Source organism: Lactuca virosa, chromosome 8 (assembly GCF_052849685.1).
Source record: "Lactuca virosa cultivar CGN04683 chromosome 8, Lactuca_virosa_CGN04683_v6, whole genome shotgun sequence".
NCBI classification, from domain to species: Eukaryota; Viridiplantae; Streptophyta; class Magnoliopsida; order Asterales; family Asteraceae; genus Lactuca; species Lactuca virosa.
Window position 1 is genome coordinate 43,525,551 of NC_136433.1, and position 18,838 is coordinate 43,544,388.

Sequence of the window (18,838 nt, forward strand, 5' to 3'; positions counted from 1 at the left end):
AATAGTAATAATAATTATTGGAATAGTTTAAAGAAATAAGAAGTAAAATATTAATTGAACTAGAGAGTAAGATATGTAAAGCTAATCTTAATTGGAAAATGAGTATAATAATTTAAAATCATATTTGTGCATGAGTACAAAAGAATGACAAAGGAAAGAAAATAGTTAAGAAAATTTGTTAGATTAATCAACATGTGAGTAGTTGATAAAAAATAGCATCAAGGTGATACTACTATCAAAGATACATTAAAAGTTGAAATTTGAATTAGACAATTGAAACTATATTGATTTTACTACAATATTCATTCTTATCATAGTCATTTGGAGGACAACATACTTTTCAAGGATAGATATTTGTAACAACCAAAAAATTGTATGATTGAAAGATAAGGAGTGGAAATAAATAAACATGAGGAATTGTAAAACCTAGATAAAGGTAAAATGGTCAAAAGGGTAAAAACAGTCATTTTACATGGCTAACAAGGGAACTATTGTTAAACATGATCTTTATATGAAATATAATAAGTTTAAAGTGTTTATAGTATCACTAAACCCCTTACGTGCGCTTACATATAATTAGTGCACAAAAGGCCCTTTGTGCACTTAACAAAATCAATGCACATAAGGCCTAAGTTATATATTAATATTTAGTTCATTCATAATCTTATAACTCGAGATCTAGAACGAATGGCAAACAGATATATAACGAAAGTTGTGGCATACATAATAAGTAATATTTAAAAAAAGAAATCATGCAAAATGGATTTATGATGAAGAATACATGGCCATTTGAAAATTGCTAGTTCAAATCCTAAAAGTGAAAAAATGGGTGAACATCCATGTTTACAACTTAATAACTCAAAATTGAGAAACATTTAACCAAAAGTCGGTAAGAAGAAGTTGTAGAGCTCATGACCAACTTTCCATGGATTTAAGACTCAAATGAAAATCAGACTTCCAATGAGGAAGGAAATGAAAACAAAAAACAAAAACATATGTGTAGGTTTTACTAGTTATAGCAACCTACTTTAAAAACTGAACTAGAGAAGGATATTTACTAACCTCTTGACCTTTTGATTGTGATCTTGTAACTGACAAATCTTGCAGTGGATAAAGGATCCAAAGTATAATCCCTCTACTGTAGTCAGACCCAAAACTCCAAAAGCAATCAAAGAAAAACCCCTTTTGAGAGGTTATTCGAAAAATCATTAACCCTAGGAGAGAGGTTATGAATTTTGACAATAAGAGAGAGGGAGAGAGGTGTACGGTTTTGGGAGAAAGTGTAAACTTGTTGGGAATGACAAGTATCAGGGTAGTGGTCCTCTCATGGATTAGTTTGTGGTAAATATAAGGGAGAGAAGTTGCACTTGTAGGGTATGGTAGGTCACTAGTATCCCATGCAAGCATGGAGTAGCTATAATTTTTGACATGTCAGATAATGGATTGGAAGTTGGAGTTCTTGAAACATGGGTACATCCTTGTTATTGGTTAATAAAATAGAGAGAAATGTCTAGTTACAAAACTAAACCAACAAATTGGAGAAGCATGTGACCCACATCCATCTTCCCCACCACTATAGTTGCACCAAACCTGTAACACCCATAAAATTCAGGCCAATTTAAAACATTTTAACCCATTCCAAAAACCATTAAGTTATTACAACTTGTTTTCAAAATAGTTTAAACATCAGAGTATCCCCAGAACCAAATCATAAAATCATGAAATATGAGGAGCGGTACGATCACGCCTTTGCCTTGCCACGATCACCTGATGTACCTGAAACAATAAACTGAAAACCGTAAGCTCGAAAGCTTAGTGAGTTCCCCCAAAATACCCGTACACACATAACCATACACATACAACAATGAACAACATACTATGGGTCCAATCAACCATCAGGTTGGAATATCCCAGGCCCTCAACCGTCGGGTTGGAATGCCAACATACTACGAGTCCAATCATCCTCGGGATGGAATACTCTCGGCCCACAACCATCGGGTTGGAATGACCACACACCTATACATACAATAACTACTATGGGTCCAATCATCCCTTGGGATGGAATACCCCAGGCCCTCAACCATCAGGTTGGAATGCCCACCTACTATGAGTCCAATCATCCTACCGGGATGGAATACTCCTGGCCCTCAACCATCGGGTTGGAATTCTCACCTACTATACATACACTAACTACTATGGGTCCAATCATCCCTCGGGATGGAATACCCCAGGCCCTCAACCATCAGTTTGGAATGCCCACTTACTATGAGTCCAATCATCCCACCGGGATGGAATACTCCTGGCCCTCAACCATCGGGTTGGAATGCCCACATAATAGCAAACATGTACACCTATCAAATAACCATATAACAGTCTACAAGACAACATACTAGGGCCCTATCATCCTACCGGGATGGAATACCCTCTACTACTGCTCAACACGTGCACATATAACAGGTAATCTCCTACCGGCATACAGACAGTCAGACCAACTACCGGTCACTAAGCATAGCCACATCCAATCTACCAGAATACCGATCTAACAGAGCATACCATCATATAGCCATCCTATCTACCAGGATGCCAACTAACATAACATACCATCATAAAGCCATCCTATCTACTAGGATGACAACTAACATATCACAACAGTAACTACTCAAATAACAAATCAAAGGGCCGGCCTTGGTGCCTTAGACCCTTGGGTATAGTGAGGATAACTCACCTTGCAACTGCTGAACCGAACCACGAAAGCACAATACCGAAGCACTGCCCCAAACTCCAACACCTATAGCCATCAATGATCCATTGACGTAAATAACCAAATTACCATAATACCCTTGAAGGTCAAACTGGTCAAAGTCAAGGTCCTGGCCAAAGTCAACTTTCCTGATTGACCCTACTCGCCGAGTCAACCCGCTGACTCGCCGAGTCCCCAACTTCAGAAAACTCTTTTATCACAACTTGACTCGCCGAGTCACCCCATGATTAGTCGAGTTCAACAATCTTTGAGTCCTATCATGTCCAACTCACTGAGTCACCACTCAACTCACTAATCTGAGTCTTAACCAGAAGAGGTTGGGGTTTTGCATTCTGACTCGCCGAGTCCAAGAACAGACTCGTCGAGTCCACAACAATCTTCAATAGACTCGCCGAGTTGTTCCTCCAACTTGTCGAGTTCATGCCTATCTTCAACAGACTCGCCGAGTCCACGAACAGACTCGCCGAGTCCCTTCAGTCCTTTATTCATACAGAGGCTTTTCGAGCCATGTAGTGGCTCCAAACTGTAGATCCACTCTTCTAGGGCATAACTCCCACGTAAAGTTGCAAACTTTACGTGAAACCAATGAGCTATAAGCCCAAATCACTCTAGGGCTAAGGTTTAAGACAAGGATGCTTCACCAACAAGCCAAAGGCTGATACTTTGTGAGTTTCTAGACCAAGACAAGTCTAGATCTGAAGTAGCAACCTCAGATCTAGACCCCTAACCCGAAATAGGTCCTTAACATGCAAAAAGGGCCCCAAATCTCATTCTTATATAGATATAAATGCAATAGAGTCAAGGTAACAACTTGTTACCTCCAAAATGTGCCCAAACTGCAGTAGATTATGGATCTACACCAATCCCTTGATGCTAGCCTCTTGATCTTCAAGCTCCTTTCTCAATATTCCTCCTCCAAAGCTCAAATCTCTTTAACAATGGAAGCTCACACGATTTTTAGGGTTTACTGACTCTCAAGGGCAATAAGGAGGCTGAGAGAAGGACATAAAGTCCTTTAAATAGGGTGCAACCCCCAAGATTAGGGTTTTTCTCATTCCAGCACCAACTCGTCGAGTCCAGCTTCCGACTCGGCGAGTTGGCCACTTAATTCGCGACCCAAGACCCGCTCCGACTCGGCGAGTAAGCGTACCTACTCGTCGAGTCCCTTCTTCAAAATTACACTTTAAACCCTTAAATCATACCTCTGGAATTTGGGGTGTTACAAAACCATCATAAACATGTATGATCATTTTCATTTTTATTGCAAATTACATATATACATTTCAATCTTGCTTATAAGTATATTGGTTTAGGCTAGTAGGACTAAAAAGAAAAAAGACAAGAGCAATAGATAAAGGGAACAACCAAAGTCAAAAGTTGTCAATAAAGTATGTGACAATGACTTTTAGAAAGTGCAAAAACAAGGGCCATAACTCTTGAAGTTGCAAAGGACAAGGTTGATCGGGTGAAAGATCAAGGAAAATGGTAAAGACCAAGAAGAAAGACATGGGGAAGGTGTCAATGGTCTAAGTGTTGGCACATTATATTTTGTTGTGTTTAAGGATATAAGACAATGTTATGTTTCATCGGTTTTCTTTGTGTTGTTAAAGCACTTCTAGGAAATCTTTTGTTGTAGTGATTTTTAAACAATAGACACAGTGGATGTGTTTAACACAATTATGTGTAACTTTTGTATGTGGTTGCATACCACACTAATATATGTGTCTATTATGCTAACAAAATTTACCATTCATTTTAGTGTTATATCTAATGACCATTAAATGGTCAATATTATATGTTTTTGCCAACAAAACTACCTATAAATGAACCATAATGTTTTTTCAAACAAAATACCATTGCACAAACACCAAACACATTTCTATAACACCAAACACATTTCCATTGCAACAAAACGAAACAAAATACAATTACAACCACCAAACTAGCATCATAACACCCACTACTACTATATTCACAAATTCAAGCAAATAAAAATTAAAATTAAAATCTTATGCATAAAAACTTGTACATTGTAGTTTCAGTTACAACATGTCGAAAACCTTCTTCAAGCATGTTTCTTCCACCAACAAACCAAGAATGAATCTTATGGATCTAGGGCATGTTTGTGGGTCAACCTATCCAATGAATAAGCACTTTGATCTAGATTTCGAGCAGTCTTATAACTTTCGATTTGGGTTGTTATCGGTCCACGATGTCAAAATTATTACTCCTTGACTGCAGATGCAAACGACCATCATCATGTCTTTTTGTTCTTGAAAGGAACAATTTTTTAAACCGTTGGATAAGAAAGAGAGAGGTCAAATAGAAAGACCACTAGGACATATGCTTTAATTTGTAAAATGGAACATAGCTCATTAATGGACGATTTTACCCACATATGCTATGCACGTGAGATACTTTAAATGACAGTTTTTTGACACTGTTTGACGAAGGGACCTTTCATATAATATCAAAAAATTACAAGGACCAAATTTGTTTATTTTCTTGAAGTTGTAGTATATGTGGCTATTTCAAGATATCACAAAGACCATTTTTGTAATTTTATCTTTTAAGTAATTATTTCGGATACCCTTGTTTGGGAAGAGCCGAAGAGGGTCGTTATTCAACATTATTCCCAAAACTCAAAACATACAACCATGGCACCGTCGACCTCCTCTGCCGCCTCTACAGGTATTCCGACGCCGAAACAATCACTTGGTTTTGTAGCCACTGCACTCAAAAGAAAAGACAGTTTCATCCAGTTCTTCGCCATGACTGGAATCTTGCTGCTAAGCATGCGATCGGTAAGTCAAAAATACCGAATCCAAGAACTCCAAGAGGATACCAACGCCTTGCAGGAAGAGAAAAATTCAATCTCCGATCGGATCAATCACATCAAGAGCAGCCTCCTCGCTGAAGCCACCCTCGATACAACCGGCGCCTTCGCCGCCAGGCTCCGCATTCTCTTTGGCGACAACAATTGATATGTGAGTCGAAAATTTTAGGGCTTCTAATCTACTCGCGGCTTAATCGTAATTTTGTAGTGTATCAGAATCTGTTACATATAGGGATTTAAGGATTATGCTTTGGTACTACAACAAAGGTCTGAAATTTTCAATTTTGATAATAATTTCAGCTGTGATCCTTGTGGCCGGATTTACTGCTACTTCTAAAACCTTAAATTGATATTTTTTTATCTGCATATTCTATTTGTTGAATTACCCATGTAGCTAAAAAGGATACATTATTACATTTAGACTTCACTTTTCAATCATAGTGATTTCCACATATAAATCTATACAACTTGAGAAAGTTGCTGATAGTTTGATACAAACTTTGATATTTCACTTGCTAGTGTTCATTGAGTTTCCTATATTTAGGCATTGACTGTGTTTAAGAACTTTAAGTTGAGAACCTCAAAGTTTAATGAGGCTATAGGCTAGAAATTGTGATCCTTGAAAGTTGATTTGCAATGAATATCAGTAATTTAGTACATTTTCATAAGTAAGAGATTAAATGTGACACGCCTTTAGATCATTGCCTCTTTAGTAGATACAAGAATTGGGTTGAATTTATACTCAAGAACCCAATGTGGACTTCTTAACGTATAGAATAGAACAGACATTTCATCAAGAACTTAGGTAATTGCTTTAATAATAGTGGAGAATGGAGATTAGTTTGCTTGCTTCTTCATATAAAGAGGTTTGTTTAGGTTGTGTATCCATGGCGTTATGGTTTAATAATATGTGTGCAACCAATCCTAATTTCAGTAGTGCACTTAGGGGTTGTTTCATTTGGACTTAATAAACTTAATGGGTTAAGAACTTAATCTCGACACCTATGCATGGGCATTCTTTCTCACTTAATGTGGACAAAATGACTTAATGGATTAAGTCAAGAAGTTTGGCTTAATGCGTTGCCGTTAAGACACTAAGCGATTATGTTCTTTTTTTTATCCCAACTCATCTCAAGTTGAGATGGTCATTTAGTATAATTTAGACAGTTTATTCGGTCTAGAAAAAACACTTTATGTATACAACACTTCATCCAGACATCATTGCTTATTCAACCACTTCACAAGAGAAAAAAAAATACCCCCTAACCATCTTTATTTTTGAACGGTAGAAATATATAGATATTAGCAAGCAACTAGAAAACGAGCGAAACAACTAAAAAGAGATAACCATAGTTGGGTTTTATAATCAATACACCCAATTGATTTTAAGTTTGTGATTCTTATAGACAAACCAAGGTTGTCAAGATCAGGATCTTGATCGTAAGATCCTACGATCCTACCTATAAAAGCTTTGCCGAATCGCAATAGGGATCATTTTATATGTAAGATCGCAGACAGGATCGTAAGATCGTGATCCGATCCGATCCTACCATTCCATGAAAATTGCTAAATTTTGATTCGGTTTTTATTATCTTTATCAATTTACTGGTTGACTTGGTCTCCTTACCCAATGCTTAATCGAGAATAGCCCCATTCTTGTACTGTTTTTTTGAACCGTAAATGACCAACAACCATAATTGTTTTTTTTTTCCTTTTACATTTTACCCTCGTCAATGGTAGAATTTGAGATTTAGTTTTGGCTTGTTATTATTTTATTTCTTCAATAGTTCAAGCTCAACAATAAAGATGAACTTTTTTCATGTTTCTTTTCTTTTACTGTTCAAGCCTTTTTCCTTCAGAGCTTGAAAAATTGCGAATTTTATTTGAGTTTCAAAAGTTGAAATGTTATCGATTTCCTCTTTTTAGTTAAAGCAAATAACATGAACGTTGTGAGTTGTTATTTTTGTATGATAAATAATTAGTATTAATATTTTTTTTAGCTATTTATTCATGTCATTAACCACTACATGACCAGTTACTTTTCTTTTTTGAGTTATTTAACCGTGATATACGGAAAAAAGTTTGATTCTTTTTTGAGTTATTTAACCGTGATATACGGAAAAAAGTTTGATATATAATCAGTTACATTTTTATGTAATGTTTTGTGGGATTTTAGGATTCTGATCCCGATCTTACGATCTCGATCTTGCAAACCTAAAAACGATCCTATATAGGATCCCGATCTTGACAATCTTGAGACAAACCACTTAAAAGAAGCCGAAACTATATAATCAAATATAGAATCTCTACGATACTTTTTCGACCCAAACACCAAAGCATTACGAAAACTCCAAATGACCCATAAAGACATCGTAATGGCCACATCCATAATGTCGCACCAACAACCAATTCGCACCCAAACCCGAGGCGGTGCCTCATAAGCAATAAATAAATTGGTCACACTCTTAGGATAGTTGGAACAAATATGGCATAAAACTGAATCCAAGTATGCACCCCTATTTAGGGGTGAACATGATTTGGTTTTTTGGCTAAAACCACAACGAAAACCACATAGATCTGCTTTTAGCTTGTTAAAACTAAACGGTTTGGTTTTTGTGTTTAGTGTGGTTTGCAATTTTAGCCATGGTTTGGTTCCAATTTGGTTTGGTTTTTAAACCATAACAGGTATAGGGCAGTTTTAAAACTGCAAAACCAACGGACTATATTCGTATTTTTTGGGGCTTATAATCAGTCAAACACAATGTAAAATGGCTTTGTGGTGAATTACCGGCTAAAATGCTAGAAAATGTTGAAGTTTCGATAAAAGAACACATTTAAAAAGACTAAAAAATAATATTATAATGGACAAGTAGATATTTCGTAAGTCTTGGAACTAAATATTCAATAAATCTTTGTGAATATCTCAACATAATGACATAAACATATTGTTATTATAAAAACTAGATGAGGAGCCCCGCGTTGCGGGGATGAATTTAGACAGCTCCGATCATTTTGGCTGCTTGGTGCTTGTTATCGATAGAAAACATTTGTATTTACATAAAATATAAAAATCTATATAAAAGTTTAATTCATTCCTATAGTTCAACCAAACATGATTATGGAATGCAGTTCAATACATTCAAATTGATTCAACCGAACAAACAGCAAGACAATAACTAAATTTAAAAAAAAAAAATGAAAAAATTACCTCATCCAACATCCTATGCAACTCATCTCTTGCATCAACAACTCTATCACTGTCATTTCTATTAACCAAAAAGATAATTCCATGACTGTTCTGGAAGTAGTCAGTAGTGCCTCCACAGTGCACGAATCTGCATGTTGTGTAACATTCATTGATAAATACACATACTCATAGAAAGAGAGAATAAATACCAACTAAAACAGAAGTGGTAAGCAAATATACATCCAAACAAAAGGTAAATTGGTATTTCGATCATTACCGATGAAAAAGAGGCATCCAAACAATCAAACGACACTTACCAGCCATTCACAGTTCATTTACTTATGAACGGGTCAAACGGCTAAAATCCAAATATTTAACTGAAAAAGAAAAGGGTAAAGTGGATCAAAACTTGTCCAAAATATATCTTTCATAAATACATTTTCCTAAATTGCCTCATAATAGAAGTCAGATTAATATTACTTTTTGTGATACTATTAAAAAAAATATTAACTGGGTAATTAATTATAAGATTTTTTTTTGTTGTTTGGGCCAACCCGACACATTTTGACACGTACAAAAGATTACCTTTTTTGGTTGTTTGGGTCAACCGGATGATTCCAAACATACGGTAAGAGTATTTAATTACCATGCCAATTGCCTCGCCTAGTTGTATTATCAAAAATATATATTATGGTCTTGCACTTTGTTCCTGTTTATATATTTCCAAACAATTTATATAAAAAGAGACATATACCTAACTCTCATATAACGTGCAAAACATAGATGCTTATCTCCTAAAAATATATATTATGGTCTTGCACTTTGTTCCTGTTTATACATGCTTATCTCCTAAAAAATTAACAATATAAAAACATCAAAAAAATGTTATGCAAAATGCTAACTGTATCACTATGAAAATGTATGAATTTAATTTGGAAGTAATTCATAATTTATTTAATTAGAACCTTCATAGATGTTGAATTCCTCATTAACTTGAAGATTACTCAAAGTCAACATTTCGTCTACTGCAGCTCCAAAAGCATGCAGAATTACAACATCGCCCTTATCAACAACATCAAATTGTTTTTCTCCTTCCTCAATTAGGATATCTTTAACTTCCATCTCTTCTAGCCTCTAGCATTACAAAAGTTAAAAACTTTAATGATCATCTGATACATATAGAGAAAACGATAAATAAATAAATAAATAAATAAAGAACAAATGTTACCGCGTATGTTGCTTCATCTGTTGAAAAAATGTAAAGTTTTACAAGATACATGCATATGAGGGAAGTAGGAATAATAGAGACTTTCACTTAGGAATCAACAAAAATGTATTAAGATGACAACACTATTCAGGGATCAACTGAAAACAGAAATAATAAAAGACCCTTAAAAATGTTTATTATTGGAGGAAAATCAGGGTTTTTTCCATAAAAAAACCTTATATTTTGATTTTTTCTTTTTAAACCTAAAACTTTTAGTTTTTCCGAAGAAGACCCAAAGTTTACCGGAAACTTGTTATTTCGGACCCTAACAGGTCACCAACAGGTAAACCAACTGATTTTTTTTTTCATAAAAAACCCTACATTTTGTATTTTTTTTCCGGTTTAGACCTAAAATGTGTGTTTTTTTTTTTTTTTCAAATTAATCTCAAATACTATTGTTTTTGCTTTATCAAGTTGTCTCCATGAAATGTTATGTGCTCATTAAAAGCCGTATTTCATTGGATTTGGATGATCATTTCGATTCTCTGTTGGAGTTATGTCATTTGTCTAAAATTTTTATGGTTCGAAGAATCAAAAATTCGAATCCTCCTCGCTATGGTCCTAAGTAACATCTATGAACTAAATTTGTACATTTCTCATTAACTAGACATATTGGGGATTAAGACTCAATAATAAAAGATTTAAAAATGCATCATTTATAACAACTTTCTAGAAAACATTTATCGATGAAGTAGTGATGTTGTTAATGTAATATAATTTAATTAAAACTTCATTTTAAAATAAGTTAGATGAGGTAAGAATAAAAATTAAAGAATAGAGAGAGTACCCTTTCAGAAACATCATGATATGATCAAAACAGGTAAATCACCTACACTCTTCGAGTGAGTGCCGACAGAAGAAAGAGAGAAGATGATGACTTAATTTTCCAAAACCTTTATTAACAAAACTAGTCTACCTCTCTAATAAAAGAATCCGTTATAGCCACGTGTCACTTTTCTAAACCCATTAAATGCCACATGTCATTCTCATATGATCCCTCAATTTTTATTTTCTGCTCATATTCATTATCTCAATCTCAATTTGGATACAAGTCATATCCCGAAAAATCAGCTAACAAATTTGAATTTCATTTATATTAGTTATTCAAAAAACGTAGAATCCTAATTTCAAATTTAAACAAAGTTAGAGTAAGGTTTTTAGTTCCATTTATATTAGTTCCATCTTACTCTAACTTTGTTTAAATTTGAAATTAGGATTCTACATTTTTTGAATGACTAATATAAATGAAATTCAAATTTGTTAGCTGATTTTTCGGGATATGACTTGTATCCAAATTGAGATTGAGATGATGAATATGAGCAGAAAATAAAAATTGAGGGATCATATGAGAATGACATGTGGCGTTTAATGGGTTTAGAAAAGTGACACATGGCTATAAAGGATTCTTTTATTAGAGAGGTAGACTAGTTTTGTTAATAAAGGTTTTGGAAAATTAAGTCATCATCTTCTCTCTTTCTTCTGTCAGCACTCACTCGAAGAGTGTAGGTGATTTACCTGTTTTGATCATATCATTATGTTTCTGAAAGGGTACTCTCTCTATTCTTTAATTTCTATTCTTACCTCATCTAATTTATATTAAAATGAAGTTTTAATTAAATTATATTATATTAACAACGACACTACTCCATCGATAAATGTTTTCTAGAAAGTTGTTATAAATGATGCATTTTTAAATCTTTTATTATTGAGTCTTAATCCCCAATATGTCTAGTTAATGAGAAATGTACAAATCTAGTTCATAGATGTTACTTAGGACCATAGCGAGGAGGATTCGAATTCTTGATTCTTCGAACCATAAAAATTTTAGACAAATGACATAACTCCAATAGAGAATCGAAATGATCATCCAAATCCAATGAAATACGGCTTTTAATGAGCACATAACATTTAATGGAGACAACTTGATAAAGCAAAAACAATAATATTTGAGATTAATTTGAAAAGAAAAAAACACACATTTTAGGTCTAAAGTGGAAAAAAATACAAAATGTAGGGTCTTTTATGAAAAAAATCAGTTAGTTTACATGTTGGTGACCTGTTAGGGTCCGAAATAACAAGTTTCCAGTAAACTTTGGGTCTTTTTCGGAAAAACTAAAAGTTTTAGGTCTAAAAAGAAAAAAAAATCAAAATATAAGGTTTTTATTGGAAAAAACCCGGAAAATCACCATAAAACTGTAAGCTATAGAATTTAGCCAAAAAAAACTAAATTAGTACCTTATTAACAGTCAGGTTGTGAATAATTTCGTTAGTGGTCCAAATCTTCTGATCAGGGAATTGTTTTCTGGCTTCATAAGCAATCTGACAGCACGCCGAACACCCCAGCAAAAGCCATAAGATTCTGCAAGCTTTACAGTAACATAAAAGGGGAAAGTTAGAAGACAGACCTTCACAGACAATCAAAGTTGGAATTCTCTGGTTAATTTCCTCTAGTTGAATGATTCCATTTGTAATACTAAGGATGTTTAGAAAACCAATGATGTGTAGAAATCTGATAGATTATATAAAGTAAACCAATGAAAAAAAGAATAATAGCCTTTTGATTCATTTAAGTAGGTAAATAAAAGGGACATTAACTATGGAATTGACCTTCTGAATGTTACCGTTCTAAACCACTCAACATCATTGGAGAACTAATGTCACAAATGTCATGATTTTGTTCTTATCAAACACTTTGTTAAACAATTTCAATGTCAGATCATATTACTTCCATTATAATTTATAACAGATGGTCGAAATTTGTTAGAAGTGATCTAAAAGGCTGAAATTAAATCTGATTTCTAAAAACAAAACGATACAATATTTATTTATTTTATAATTTTCGAAGTTTTCATACCGGAATAAGAAAGAAAAATGGTGAAAAAGTTGAAACTGAAATACGGCATCTTACTTTCATTTCTAATTTTTAGTTTTTTTTTTTATTTTAATTTCTTATTTGAGAATTGTATGTTGAAACTACAATGCTATTGTTATAGTGTATGGTTAGTGATAAGCTGGTATTGGTCTTTTACAAATTCAAATAGGGAAAATAACTGAAATATTGGTCGGTCCAACTACTTAGTCAACACAGCGCAATAAAATCAGTCAACTGCTCAACCAGAAGGAGAAAAGGCATTTAATCTAGTAATATGTTCCCCTTGAAGAAATAATTCCTAATGTAGAAAATTGGCAAACAATTCATTATTATTTTTTTTTTCATATTGCATTCGAAGAGTGGGGTAATACGATGACATATATTGCATTTGAAAATAAACAAATAACAACAAATTTTGAGTTACCATGGTTTCATGGATATCAAGCAACCATTCCCCCAATTCCATGTGTACTATAGTACAAGGGGTCGATACCCAATAACAAAAAACATGGATATAAAAACCTAGTGATAGAAGAAAAGCTGATGTCCAATCGGGAAGCCCGGAATCGAGAAAAGGGCTAGTTTGAAACCTGCTAATGGCATTGGTCAAAGGGCTTCCTCAACAGAAGTAAATGGTTAACCTCTTGCAAGTATAGGAAGCGGTTAACTTTTTGAACAACATATCAACCTGGAAGCAAGATTTTTAATTGGAATGTGACATTTAGAATTATAATTTAATGAAATTATTGGTTAAATGATATAAAAAAGAGGTTGTTAATTAATATGTTAACCTGTAAAGAACTTATACTTTTGGTCCATTGTTTGTAGATTTCTTTAGAACCCTCATAAAGAAAGAAGGTTGAACAGAACAATATCAAAATATATCATTCTATATGTTAATAGGAATCTTCGAATTTGGTTTATTAAAACTAACCGGTACGAAATTGTTCACTGGCTTATAAAGGTCTGCAAGTCAGGTTTGTACTCCTCAATTCATGAAATCCGATTTATGTCGCATGAAAGCTGGAAATTGAACATCTGTGACAACCCGAAATTTTTCCGTTTCCATTATGTGATTTCCGTTAATAAAATTTGAATTTTATTAATCTTCCGTTGAACCTTTGATTTAGAAAATCATCTGGTATTATATAATTAAATTTATATACGTAAGTCGAAACCAAAACCGCGCGAAACTCGAATTATTCTCGAAAAAGCAACATGTTCACGGCCTGACTGGAGTTCACGGCCATAAACTCGTTTGCGGCCAGCGCGTCGGGTGGACCCCACCCATTGACCACAAAATCCCCTATAAATATGAGACCCCCAACCTCATTTGAACATTTCTGACCGGAAACTCTCTCATTCTCTCTCTAGAACCTCTGGTCGTAAACTCCGTAACACCCTCTTTTCTCTCTAAAAATCATCAGAAAACACTTCTGGAGGTTGTTTAAGAGCATCTAAAACGTGTTTTCATCGAAAACAGCATCACTGTTCTTGAATTTACGGTCAATCTTCATAGACCGTAAACCCATTTCCGACCGTAAACTCACCAGATCTTCAAAGGCCGTAAACTCAGTTTACGACCGTAAACCCTGTTCACGGCCGTAAAGTGCCTTTCAACCGTAAACACCTTTTAAGTGGTGCAGTTTTCCGAAAACCCACTTTTCCCGATTCGATCAAGTTCCGGTAACATTCCTTAACCAAAAGCAAGTGTTTTTCTAACACTTTATCTAACGAAATCGCTAATTTAGATACATATACGTATTTATTGATATTAGGATTCCGTTAAGTGCTACATACAACAACCCCAGGATCTTCGTTTCCAGTGAACGTTTCCACACAACCACGGTGAGTTCATACCCCTACGTTTTTCCGAGATTTTCATGTTTTCAGGGGGAGAATACAAGCAAAAGTACAAGGAAACTTGTGCTTAAAATATATTATTTTGTTTAAGATAATTATATTTTCAGTATGCTTTTAACATGGAAAACATTTTTACCAAATAATTAAGAAATCAACTCGTAGAAACAGTTTTCAAAACTAGGGTAACGAACTCGTGATTCATGTAGTAAAATGTATTATTTTATAAAGGATTCATGCAAATCATAAAAAGGATTTTCAGTATTATTACTTGTAAATTTGTTAGTCTAAGTTGGAGACACGTTCTTGGTAACACTCCCACAGAATCAGAGTGTAGGACTAGCACTTGTGACCAGAGTCTCTTGTAGGGAGAGCGTGACTGTTGTGTATAGATCTATACGGGACTGACAATCCCGCACCCCGCTGCTAGCTACAGTTGGACCGCCAGGTCTACGGGTGACAAAGTCATTGAGGATACCGGCCCCGTTACGTGCCTTATCCAGTCAGTTATGGTCATGAAACTCAAAACCTAGATAACATGAATTTACTTTTGTAATAATGAATCAAGTGAACTAACTTCAAAGTAATAACCGATAGATTACTGGAGGGTATTAATAATACCTTCAGGACTTAGTTCATCACGGTTTTCTTTTATTTAGTTTTATTTATGTAATAAGGCTAATATACCTCTCTGGGTGTAACCAGAGTTTTTAAAAGAAAACTGTGTTTATCGATATAAGTATGGTAGATACTTGTACACCTCAGTTTAGAACGGATAACCAACTATCAACTTTTAGGGAAAATATAGGATTTTCCCGGGATAACTCGGCTTTTTCATAAACTGACTGTTTAACAAGTAACCAACGGATATTCGTATTCATTCCACGACACCATGGATTGTACATTATTGTATGAATCTGGGAGTCATGGAAGGAATAGGCTTTCGAACATGTTTTTCATAAGAAAATATAGGATTTTCTTGAGGAACACTTCAAAAGGATTCAAAGTAAGGGGCTGTTTGATAGGATCTGAATTTTTAAGAGATCTGAATTTCTAAGAGGGTCTAAAATTTTAAGAGCTGAATGTCTAACATGTTGTTTGGTTGAGACCTCTGAATTGTTGTGCTGAATTAGTAAAATGACCATTTTACCCTTCTATTTTTTTTATTAAACTCAAGTGTTTATTTATAAAATAACCTAATCAATTTCTTAAATAAGTATAGAAAAATATATAAACACCATATAAAATCCAAATTTAGCATAAATCAAAATTAAACACAAATTCAAAGAATATCCCCTTCTCCTAAACATTGAAAGTTTGTACATTTCTTTTTTCAAGATCATATGAGAACTCACTCAGCAAAACCATCTTCTTTGAATTGGGATGCAACCATCCAAAGGCTCTATAGTTCTTTGGAGCCATAGATCTGTCGTATGCCACATTTTGTTCATAAACACCATAAAATGCACAAATTATTGATGTAACTAGTCAAGGTCATATGGGTAATTCCACTCACTTAGAATTCAATTCAAACAATTAGACACAAAAAATTAAACACAAATAGGCAAACAAGAAACAAAATTAACACATTAATTAGGAATGACAACCAAAGAACAAGTTAAGAGAGCAAACTTTTGCAACATGTTCAAGAGTGATAGCCTCTGCGATGATGTCCTGCCTCAACTTGATCTCAACATGATGCAAACATTGAACATGCTCAAACTAGGTTGCAGAATCTTCAGAGAAAACAGATGAATCCCATTTTGCAAATTGTAGGGTTCAGTGTGTTTCACCACCATTCCTCCTCCAACAACAACTGTATAGTCAATAGTTCCAAGCCCATCAGTACCATGCTTTTCTATTTCCTTTTCAATAACATAAATATGATTTCATCAAATCATATCAATTATTTACAAATATCATATCCAGTGAAACACATAATAATCAAGCATAAAATGCAGAAAACATATTTGAACATAAAAAAATCAGAAAAAAAATCTGATTTGAACATAAAAAGAGATAAACTATCGATTGGAACTCAAGTTTGAAGAGTAATCGATTTTCAGATGAAGAAGAGAAAGTTGATTTCGTTTATTTCAGACCAAACCACTCATTAAAACAGAAAAAATATCGAGTGTGGGGGAAAAAGGGAAGAAACGAACCTGGTTTGTCGGAGACGGAGGCGGAAGCGTCGTTCTAGACGGCGGCGACGACGACGTAGAAATGCACCGGTGGCGCTGAAGGCGGCGATGTCGGTTAGCAGCGTCATCGGCGAATCTGGTGGTGAAGGGAAGAAGAACGCACAGAGGGAGGAGAAGAGGAGGCGTTGTTTTGGTGAAGGGTCGATCGTTTAGGGCATAATAGGAACGCGTGTGTTTTTTTAAAATTCAGATGTTGTTTAATATCTGAAAAATTAAGAGGTATTTACAACTTTAAGAGGTAAAAAATAAGATGCAAACAAACAATCTGAATCTGAATTTTTAAGACATTGCCTCTTAATTTTACAATTAAGAGGTAAACAAACGGGGTCTAACATTTTTCTCACCAAAAACTAAATGCTTATGAACTCACCAGCTTTATGCTGATATTCTTTCAAAACTGCTTGTATTCTTAGGGAATTAGTAGACAGGTACTTCCAGGAATTTGGAGAAGTCGGAGCGTTAGAGTCACGTCTTTCCATTTTACTTTTAATATGAACAAAACTATGTATTAAACAATGTAAACCTTTTTCATATATGTATTCAATGTCTGGTTGTGTTTACTATGCTTGCTATGATACAATTGTTGTGATATACGCATGACGTCAACCCCCCCGAACGTTTCCGCCGTTCCGGTTTGGAGGTGTGACAACATCCACCAACATAAACGCATAAAGACGTACTTTTACATGTCAAAGACAAAGATGAATAGTTAAGATTTTCCTTACCTTAACTGGAATTACCTATAAATATTCATGAAATAGTATGGTTACGGGACAATCAGCATAACTTTTAGTTTCTTGAAATATTTGTGAGACAGCAACAAACCGATGAATACCTTATTGGCGCAAATTGTAACATCATAGTGAAAAAGGCCCCTCTCTATGCGATCCTCCCACTGAGTTTACATGCAACAATATTAGCGTATCAGTAATTAAAACCCTAAATACAGAAACATGAGATATATAAATTTGCATATTACCTCCCCTAGAAGAAGGGAGTCCAGGAAGGGTAAAGCGACCTCATTATTCTGGCAGAAATCAACCTTGTTGGATATTGGAAAAGCATACAAAGGTATAGCTTAGCCCTTGAATTCAACCCTAGGATAAATTTAAAAAATCAGTGTTAATACATGACTTCAAATCATTGACTTTGATTTCAAAACAAAATCAAGATTGATTTCCAAAGGTTTTGATTCTCTGGTCGAGCGGAGGTGATGGTTTAGTTGACAGGTGGTTCGATTGAAAAGTGCTCTTGAATTTAGGGAAAAAACCCAGCACGAGATGTGGATTTAGTGTATGTATGTTTGTTTTTCAATTGATTGGATGAAAGATACATAAACAATGTTTTAAACGTTCAAATCATACTAAATAAAAGACCTTGAAAGCCGAAGTTTTGAGGAAGAATATTAAATAAGGACTCAATTGAAGAAATACCTGTTAGGCAACAGTTTCTCAGGTAATTACGGCAGCAACGACGACCAACCTTAGTCTAGCGGAAGCGACGCTCTTCATGAAGCCCTATCACAAAAAACCGCATTTATGAAGCTCTAATCATATGGCGTTTATGAAGCTCTAATCATTCAATCTACATACCTTCTATAATTTGCAAACGGTGGCGTCGATTTGTTTGAAGGTGATAGAACGCCATCTGGCGGAGCGGAGCCGGTCTCGTTTATGGTATCTTTCTCTAACTTTCACCTCCAAACTTAATATCACTGAAACATTTATGGAGGAACAGCAAGGGATGGAAATAGTAGGTGAAAGAATGAGGTGGGGTTTATAGAGTACGTGTAGCGGTCGGCGGTAGAGGTCGTGGAAACGATTGACTTGAAGAGGTGGCTTGTTGGAAATCAAA

The 18,838-nt window shown here is 34.7% G+C and overlaps 1 protein-coding gene across 1 annotated transcript; it reads left to right on the forward strand.

Moving 5' to 3' along the window:
- Window positions 1-5,340: 5,340 nt before the first annotated feature.
- LOC145133392 (uncharacterized) lies at window positions 5,341-5,963 on the forward strand. Its single transcript, XM_079068337.1, has one exon. It carries the CDS (start codon window positions 5,419-5,421, stop codon window positions 5,743-5,745), a length of 327 nt encoding a protein of 108 aa, XP_078924463.1. The 5' UTR covers window positions 5,341-5,418; the 3' UTR covers window positions 5,746-5,963.
- The last annotated feature ends 12,875 nt before the right edge of the window (window positions 5,964-18,838 follow it).